This window comes from Rhagoletis pomonella, unplaced genomic scaffold, assembly GCF_013731165.1.
Source record: "Rhagoletis pomonella isolate Grant_MI unplaced genomic scaffold, Rhpom_1.0 Rhpom_scaffold_00002, whole genome shotgun sequence".
NCBI classification, from domain to species: Eukaryota; Metazoa; Arthropoda; class Insecta; order Diptera; family Tephritidae; genus Rhagoletis; species Rhagoletis pomonella.
The window spans coordinates 87,406,133-87,416,536 of record NW_023458556.1 but is presented as its reverse complement, the minus strand read 5'-3'; the positions used below and the strand labels follow the sequence as shown (position 1 = coordinate 87,416,536).

Genomic DNA, 10,404 nt, shown 5'->3' with positions numbered 1-10,404 from the left:
GTCCATCTTTAGCGGAAGAGACATCAACTATACGGCCAGTTTGCCATTGACTTCGTGGAAGACTCGGGTCGCACACAATTACCAACTGGCCCGGCTTTAACGGTTGAACCTCTGCTCGCCATTTCGGACGCCTCAGTAGTTGCGGCAAATACTCCTTGACCCACCGTTTCCAAAAACGGTCTTTTAAGTTCTGCGCTATTTTCCATTGCTTGCGCAAACAGACTCTCTCTTCATAATCTGACGGCGTTTGAGTTGAATTCATGCACCCTAGTAAAAAATGATTGGGTGTCAATGGTTCCGGACTATCAGGTGAAAGTGGTATGTCGGTCAATGGTCGGCTGTTAATGATATTCTCTGCCTCTATTAACACACTTCGAAACGTCTCCAGCGAGGCGCTTCCTCTTTTAAAACCCGCTGCAATATTCTTTTAACGCACTGAACGAGTCGCTCCCAACATCCTCCTGCAGATGGATTAGCCGGGCAATTAAAGATCCACTCAATTCCTTCTTTAGCTGTTTCTCGTTGAATTACGTCCAAATCAAAAACTCTCTCTTCAATTCGCTCTGGGCGCCGATGAAATTCGTGCCATTATCACTCCTTATCCGCACTGGTACTCCCCGCCGGTTAACGAATTTCCTTAAGCAAAGGATAAACGCATCTGTGGACAGGTCCACAGCCACTTCCAGATGCACGGCTCTTGTTGTTAAACACGTGAATAATGCTATCCACCGTTTCTCGCGACGTCGACCCACAGAAACGAGGAATGGCCCGCAGTAATCCACACCGGTATATGAAAATGGACGAACATATGGTGTCAAACGATCTGGTGGTAGCTGACCCATCAATGGTACTGCTGGCTTAGCCCTTTGCCGGATACAAACTGGACATTTTCTTTGGACCTCTTTCAACAACGAATTCGAACGCGGTATCCAGTACCGCTGACGCACCTCATTTATTATTAATTTATTGTTCTGATGATGATTCTTTTTGTGGTAATAGTCCATCACTAATACTGAAAGCTGATGGTGACGAGGAAGAATGATTGGACAACGAGCTGACTCGGGAAGGCAGTAGGCGGCATCGATTCGACCATTAACACGCAACACTCCACTCGCATCTAACTTTGGTGTTAGCTGATACAGTTGACTAGATTTGGGAAGGCACTGTTTAGTTTGCAAGGCAATGATTTCTTCTTCAAAGAACTGGAGCTGAGCCCGACGACAGATAAAATGTTCAGCGAATGATAACCCTCTCGGCTGCAATTCTCCAAGCAGACGTGACCGTACCTTTAAGTTATTTACAAAGCGTAAAACCCAAGCCATAACTCGCAGTAACTTTATAAAAGAGGAATATTTTGTGACATCTATTATGTCGCTATTGTAGATTATAAGTACAGTCTTATTATTATGCTCTTCAGACGCGCAGAGATCGGAATATAAGTTTGCTGGCTCCATGGGCCATGTGTTATCGTTGCCATACAGAAAATCTGGGCCTTGTATCCAACGCGAATCAGTTTGACATTTTGGAGAAGCTTTAAACTTCGTGGCTTCATCTGCCACGTTAAGCGCCGATGGAATCCACCGCCATTGACTTGATGAGGTTACTGATAGAACCTCCGAAATTCGACTAGCGACGAACTGCGTTTCGTAGACCGAATCCACAGAAGAACCGTTTTTGAGTCACTCCAAAACGTGACGTCGTTTACAGTCCGATCCAGACATTCTTCTACTAATGTTTTAAGTCGGCTTCCCAAGACGGCGGCTTGAAGCTCCAAGCGCGGAACGGTTGTTTCTCTCTTTGGAGCGCACCTAGTTTTCGCTGCTATAAAGGCGACGTTTACCTCTTGTGCTTGTTTCATGCGCAGATATGCCACTGCGGCATAGGCAGTATCACTTGCGTCAACGAAGACATGCAATTCCAACCTTTCGCAGTTGTGTAAGTTGGCGAAATGCATCTTGGTACTGCGAAGTGTTTGATGTCCTGGAATGCTTTCTACCACATTATCCAGAGCGACCCTAGTTCACAAGGCAATGGATCATCCCAATCGATCGGTTGTTTCCACGTGGCTTGAAGTACCAATATGGCCGTTATGGTGACGTTAGCTAATAGACCAAATGGGTCGTAAATGGCCATGACTAACGCCAAAAGTTCTCTCTTTGTTGGTGGTCGCTTACAATCGATGACTTCTCGAGGTATCTTGTGGAATCTAAACTGAAATTCCAACACGTCATTATTTGAGTTCCAATACATGCCCAAAATTTTATCGGTTTTGGGTTGACGTTCCATATTTATAATGTCTAACGGTGCGGCGACACTGTTATTTAGCTGGTGTTGTAACCTCTTACAATTTGAGACAAAGTTCCTTAAACGGAATCCGGCGGCGGCGTTTATAGCTATAGCTTCCTTAACTACTTCACTAGCTTCGATAACGTTATCGAAACTGATTACGAGATCGTCTACGTAAGTATTCTCAATAACAGCTTTGGCACCCCTTGGCATAACTTCATTGAACTGAGCGGGGTTAAAATTCTTAATGTACTCTGCGGCACATGGCGAACATGCGGCACCAAATATCATTGATGTCATCGCATATGTCTCAATGTCATTTGACTGATTCTCATCCCTCCATAGGAATCGTTGCGCATGTACGTCAGCAAGTCTTATCTTAACCTGTGAGAACATTTCCTCTATGTCACCCGCAACCGCAATTATACGTTGACGAAACTTAAACATTATGACCATTAACGGTTGCGCCCGTTCCGGTCCTTTTAGCAAAACAGAATTTAAAGAAATATTAGCAACGGCGGCAGCTGCATCGAATACGATACGTAACTTATGTGGTTTATGCGGGTTTACTACCCCAAAATGTGGCAGATACCAAGTAGTTGGCCCTTGCTCTCGAGCTTCGGCAGTGGACAATAATTTTGCATACCCTTTGTCTACGTATTTATTTACCTCACCTTTATAACATTTGGCATATGCCTCATCTCTTAACCCATTAATGACGAGACCCCAAATTTCGAAGTAGAGATCTGAAATTTTAAGGGTAGGCTACGATAGGGCATAAAAACACAATTTTAAAAAAATAAAAGATAATCCTTGGCCGATATGGGCGGGCCCGCCCGTTACATACATGTAACAACAGGCCGGATATGGCATACATTTGTTTTAAAGTAAGAGGGTGGGATTTTCCTATGATAAGAATGTAATCTTTACTATGATTTCAAAAACGAAATGGTAAATATCATTCAACTGCAAAAGAGTACTTAAAACGATATAAGAAAGAAGTTAAAAGTTCACGTCTGTTTATAAAAGTTTATTTTAATAAACAAAGTTTTACATTCACTTGTGTTAAAAATATATGTTTTAAGAAAGATAAAAGTAACAAAATACAAAGTTTATAAAGACAAAAAATTATCATTTTTGAAACACTTAAAACATAAGCCGACATTACATTTTTCACAACAAGTTGTTACGCTGGAGGTGCAGCCATCTCCTTGACATCTGCGCCGTTTGTTATTTGGTATAACAGAAATGAAGTGGTTGCAACGATCATAACGGGAACACTGAGCTTCTTCTCGAGTTTTTGGGTGTCGAAAGCTACTGGGTGGTTTTGGTATACCCAGTGTCGTACAATAATATTCTGCTATAGCGCGGCGGAACGGAAGTTCAGAGAGCGCTGAACCAGATTTGCGATGGAGCAGCCAGGCATTTTGAACAGAAACATCGATAAGCCAAGTGAAAATTGCGAACCACCATTTTTTCCCTCTGGCTCCGATGCGGTAGGCATTTACATTTTGGTCCGTTCTGTCAACTCCACCCATACCAGCGCTGTATGTGGTGACTGCATATGGACGAGGTATGTTTATTGTTCTCTTCTCAACTCTAGAATACCTGCCTACTTTGCTTATGGGATTTTTTCCAAAAACGGTGGAACCAATAGTCACTACCGAATTATCTACCCATTTAGTGATATAAATATCAACAAAATCAATCTTTTTAGTCACAACAAATCCACGCTCTTTCTTTTTCAAAGCTTTTTTGTCAGGTAATGGACATGATTTTGGTAACATATTTTCTCTCAAAGTTCCAGTACCGTAGTAACCACGTTGTTTCAATCCTAACAACATTCCCATTGAGGTGAATAGGTTGTCAAAATAAAAGGCAAAAGGAAGATGCTTTGTATTCTCATCGAATTCGTCAATCATCGAAAATAATGGCGAAGCATTTTTGCTATATTTAGGTGGATATTCTGGGTTTGTGCGCGGGTTGTTCCCTTGATACATTTCGAAATTGATGAGGTAGCCAAGTGGTGTATTCAAACACCACATTTTATATCCAAAACGTAAAGGTTTACCCCGAATAAATGGTTTGCATCCATGACGTCCATAGTATTCCACCATGAACTCGTCGTATGATAAATCGGGTTCTGGCTTGAAATTTTTCAAGAACTTTTTTTTTAGAGCATCAGTAAGTGGTCGCAATTTCCAAATTTTGCCTCAGCAGAATAACAGTCAGCATCAACAAAATGAAGGTAGCGCAGTATTAATTCAAACCTATCACGTCTTATCGCATCTGACACCATACCGCAGAAAAAATCTTTATCGTTTGACCAGTAATCTCTTTTGGTTGGTCGGGACGTATAACCAGTGATCACCATAACTCCTATTACGACTTTCATTTCAGTTAAAGTCACATTTGGATTTGGTGCATCATTCAAGACCGCGTATTTATTTGTTTCTTCACAAATAAGTTCCAAAATATCTTCACTGAAAAATTTTTCAAATTGTTGATGTGGTTGTAGATTACTGCAGTCAGTGTAATCGGGCTCTGGAAAGGCTAATCTATCACCAGTTCTTTCTTCAGCATCAAGCCACACCATATGATTTGTTTTAATATTTTTATTCGCTCGAGGAAGGCTTGGTCTGGATGTTGAGGCTCTTTTCGAGCCTCGTACTTCCAGCTTTCGTGGTGTTAGTTGAATAAATACTGCCTCCTTTTCAGGTGTTTTTTGCGCTACCTCTTCAGATTCGAATTCGGTGGCTTGCTGTGTAGAAGGGGCGCGTGGAATACTCACTTCCTCTGCTGACGTTGTTTTTTTCGAATCGCAAAATAACGATTTTGGAATACTATGAGTTGAAGTTGAGACTGGTGATTCCAAAAGACTAGTGTCTATGTTTTTGTATGAATTATTTACAACATCTGTTATGAACGCATTGATTTCCTCTTCTGGAACGGTGTCAGAGAGCATACTGTTTTCTCCTGACGGAGACACTAATTCACATGGAGCCATTAATTGCTTTCGCGGTAAATTTAGCAAATCACCACCATCATCTTCATCAGCTGAGTCTTCCCCCGAGAGCTTCTCTAGAAAAATTTAAATAAAAACAAACTCAACGTATTGCAAACGGTTGTAATGATAGCACCTTCATGTTTTGACCAGCTTTGACTACCTATTTTTCTTTTTTTAATGTTCGATATCTTTTTATAAAAGTGTTGCTCAATATCAAACGATAACCATATAAGTACAAGTTTCAAACTTTGTACAAAAATTAAAGAAATTCAACAAAGTTTTATCTAAATTCCAAGAATTTTAATAAGAGTTTCTAGAAAAAATTTTAATATGCGGTTTTAAAGCTTATTAAATTTTAGTATGTCTAATAAAGTGCAAGTTTGAAGTTTCTGAAAATTCTCGTGGAGTTTTTATAATTGCTGACGGTGTCGTGTACTTTCCTCAATATAACAAATGGTCGAACATATTTTGTATGGAAGAAAATGCGTAACACGTTCAGCAAAAACACAATATCAAAACCCAACGGGATTTTTTGGCAACCGCAAACTTGCACTTTATTGTACTAAAGTATGATAAGCTTTTAAACTGTTTACCAAATTTTTTTTAAGAAACTCTAATTAAAATGCTTGCAATTTCGATGAAACTTTGTTGAATTTTTCCAATTTTTGTACAAAGTTTTAAATTTGGATTTATTTGGTTTTTGTTATAATGAGCCATACTTTTTTAAATAAATACGGGCACTAAAAAATTAAAATAAAAGTAGTCAAAACTGGTCAAAATGTTGAAGTGCTATTACTTTGTCGCGAGCTGTATATAACTATTCAGTATTAAGACTGATGTTACATACATGTAACGCCGTCAATTTATGTCTGGCTATAAAAATTTAAAGCTCGAAAATCAAAATTTTTTGGCAAGAAATATTGTCCACATTTAAGAAAACACCACTGCATAAAAAACTTAACAGTTGTAATTACAAAAGTTCAAAAAAAAGAATACTTACCTCCTTCTGTTCGCCATTTGCTATTTTTTTGTTCTTCACTGAACACACGAAACTAAACGTGACTGATTTATTTCACTAACTGACATATACTAAACTACGAATGGCACAAAACGATTAAAGCATTCCTCCCAAATACATTTGCACTTGTATAAGCACCAATGTAATTCAATTTTATTTTTTATTTTCCTAAATGCAAACAGTATGGTCCCGTTACATGTATGTAACATACGTCGTTAATGGGTTAACATTTTGTTTTCGATGTGAATTAGTCTACGTTTGGCCATTTCGTAGCTCTGCGGTAATCTGATGTGATCGTCACGCCACAACAATCCAACTTCATACCGGTTTCCTATATTTTTTGTTGTTACCCGCAGAATTTCTCTGGCACGAATGTCTTCAGTCGATTCCAAAGGAGTATCTGTTTGCTTTACTCCGAAACTTTCTACACTAAAGTACTCGTCTACTAATTGATGTAATTTATGTGTAGTGAACGATTTCCGGACGTGGAAAACTTGCGCTGTAGGATTGATCTTAGATAGAGTTGGTCCATAAACTACCCAACCCAACGAAGTTTCAATGGCAATAGGTTCGTTGTTGCCAGCGCTTATTGTTTGCTTGGCGATACTTAAATGACTATTATCTAACCCAATAAGCAACGAGGGCTTAGCAGCAACATAGCTTGCTATCGGCAAGTTATCAAAATGTCCGAACTGACTTCGATTGAATGTTTGTATTGGCAAATCTAAACTCTTTACCGTGTGTACATTCTTTAATTGCGACGACATGGTATTATGTTCCATTTTAATGTCCAAGTTAACTACTCGAGACCTTTCAGTAATTTGATTTTAGTTATACCATTGTAAAGTGAGTGGTACAACGGGACCTTTAACCCCAAGGTCATTGGCGATACCTTCCTCAAGCAAGGTTATAGATGACCCTTCATCAACCATCGCGTAGACTGTAATACATTTACGAGGCCCGACTAGACAAACTGGCAAGATTTTGAATAAACAGGTGCTCTGGTTATCAACGCGGCAATTCAAAAAATGCTCACTATTGGCCTGTATAGGTGATATCACAGCAGGTTGTACTGAGGCAGACGTCTCACCTTTTAAATCAACTGCCTGATGAAACAAAAGATTGTGATAGCGGTTACAGTCATCAAGCCGACATACCTTTTTTGATCCGCATTCCAGTAGACTATGTCCTCGTTGAAGGCAACCAAAACATAGGCGGTTGGCCTTTACCAACTTCCATCTATTGTTAACACTGAGTGCTTTAAACTCTTTGCAGACATTTAACTTATGATTCTGCTGACATTTAACGCAGGACATTTGCTTTTCCTGCATTTGCGTTTGTTTGTTTGACTCGGTCCCACTGCTGTAAAGCACTCGACGTGGCACATTTGCATTCGACGAACGATTCGGTGTTAGCGTATATGATCGCATGGCTGACGATGACGGTGGAACGTTCCGCTGCGATGAAGAAAACATTGATGGCTTAAGAGTAACAACCCTGGCAAGGTCGGTAATCCAGTTAGCGAAATCTTCCATAGTCGGATACGGTGACGTTGTTGCTGAATGCTGACTCCCTCAAACTGCTTTGAGGGTGGCAGCTTAAGAATAAGTTGCTCTAATAACATTGGATTCAACAAATGTTGTTCACAGTTTGCTGACCTCAAGAACGCGACGACGTTTCGAACTTGATTTGATAATTCAACAACTTTTTCAAGTTGGGTTTCACTAATAGCTGGAAACTGTTGAATTTTTTGCATTTGAACTCTTCTCAGTAAACCTGGGCGACCAAAATTAAATTGTAGCTCTTCCAACACAAGAGGCACATTGTCGGGATAAATTAACAATGAAGAAACTACACGCTTAGCATGACCATGTAATGCTTTATGAAGTCGCATTAGATTCTGCCTATTATTGTATCCAAATTCGGTAGTGGTATCTCTGTAGCTAGCTCTAAACAAAGGCCAATCCTCTGGGTTGCCATCGAAATTTGGCAAAGGATACAATTTAGCTGCTGCGTTGTCAACAAAAGACACCATGCCCCTTTGTTGCAATGTTGAGTTCGGCGGTTGCATAAATTGAGACTGTGGTATGGAGTTCGAATCTGTCTGGCGATAATGTATTGATGGCTGAGGAAATCGTGGTACTGATGGCTGCGAATATTCAGCTTGCGACTGTGGACAATATGGTCCCGACTGTAAATTCCTCATAGTTGTAGACACAAACGACGACGGCATATGCTGGTTAGATGTATTATGTGGCAAAATATTGTTGAAGTGCCCCTCAGTAGCGGAAGCTGTTATATTTACATTATTCTGTAAATTTCTCACGGCCGTAGTTGTAGGTAACGATGATAGCATATGCTGGCTAGCTGTATTATCTGGTAAAATATTGCTGAAGTGCTCCCCAGTAGCGGAAGCTGTTGCATTTACATCAGTATTGTCTGAAGGCTTATTTGGCATATGAGATGCGGCAATGTTGTTATCACCCATCTTGACTTCGTTTTTAATTTGTTGTGTTTCACGGCTTAGCTCGCTTACGGACTCCTTCAAAGTATTAATGCTTGCTAACAATGCGGCAAATTGATCGTGCGTTATGACACAATTCGATGAATTTTCCATTGTATTTCTTTCAACAAAAGTATTGTCTAAGCTATCAGAGTCATTTGACATTTCTTCTATTTCTGTTGCTACACTCTGCTCAATAACCTTTTCGTTTTCTTTTGCTTGATTTCTTGTCAGCATGATGTTCAGCAACTGAACCAAATGAAAGCAAGCGAGACAAAATTACTTGTAAATATGTATTTACACATCTGTATTTAAAAGGAATTTCTAGAACTGCAAACTTCTGGTTGCAAACTGATTGCAAGGCCTGCTTATGACTACGACTGAAAAACGTTGACTGCGATGCTCAATATACACTACGATAACTGAGTTTATGAGTTGATTCGACGATTTCAACTAGACTACGGTGGCTGCGAAGCTAAATGTTGAACGTTTTCTGTACAGCTCAATGTTGAACGACGTGGACTGCAAGCTCAAATGCTGGCGCCTGTGGCTGCGAAACTCAATGCTGAACGTTTCTGTACAGCTCAATGTTGAACGACGTTGACTGCAAAACTCGATGCTGGCGACTTTGGCTGCGAAACTCAATGCTGAACGTTTCAACAACTGACGATTTGAATTTCTTTTATGCAGCACACATACAATTCCAAATACTGCACGAGATGGAAAGAATGACACAAGATAATATACGATGACTGGATGACGCGTCGAACTGATCGACAAATATGGCTGACCCTTCTGCCAATCTTCGTAAGTCGGTTCATTCGTGGAAAATATGTATGTACAGTGAAACCTCTCCTCACGGACACCTCTATTAGACGGACACCTCCCTTGGGCGGACATTTTTTCCTATACCAAGTTTTAAGTATAAATTTCGGAACAAATTACTCTCTCTTAAGCGGACACTCTCTTGGCCGGACGCGGACAGTTATTTTGCATAAAATTGACACAAAAACTCTATTGGGCGGACGCGAACCTCTTATCAACGGACATTAAGATTTCTTTTCATAACAAATCAAACAAAAACCTCCGTTGAGCGGACGCGAACTCCTCATAGGCGGACTACTAAATGGAAAAAGGGGACTTCCCGCACAAAATGTGATTGTTATGCACACATTTAGTTTGGTTTGCGCAGTGGTTTCGGTTCGTTATTTGAATTGTCAGAAATTGGAGACTGATAAAAACATGAAAACTATTGATTAAAAAGGTACTGACACTGAAAAAAATTAAAAATAAAACTTACGTCAATCGACAATTTCCCAGTTTTTTATGTAATGAATCTATGGTTTTATGTAGTTTATGGACTGGAATGTAAAATTTATTTTATTTGGTTTTTACTTAATATGTACTTAAGCACATAAATGAAATATTCCCTTTTAAAAAAATACATGCACATTTTTGTTTGAACGATGTAATATCAATATCTTTTATTCAAATAAGAAATAGTGACTATTCAATTAAATAAAACATTAAAAAGTTCTAAAATAGGCTTCCCCTTCATTAAGCGGACACCTCTCTTGGGCGGACAAAAAA

At 39.6% G+C, this 10,404-nt stretch overlaps 1 protein-coding gene across 1 annotated transcript; it reads right to left on the bottom strand.

Moving 5' to 3' along the window:
• Positions 1-8,265: 8,265 nt before the first annotated feature.
• Positions 8,266-9,628, bottom strand: LOC118734756 (the record flags this gene model as incomplete). Its single annotated transcript, XM_036464448.1, is given in 1 exon segment — positions 8,266-9,628. A coding segment is annotated over 1 exon segment (786 nt), but the record flags the coding sequence as incomplete, so codon positions are not given.
• Positions 9,629-10,404: the final 776 nt, after the last annotated feature.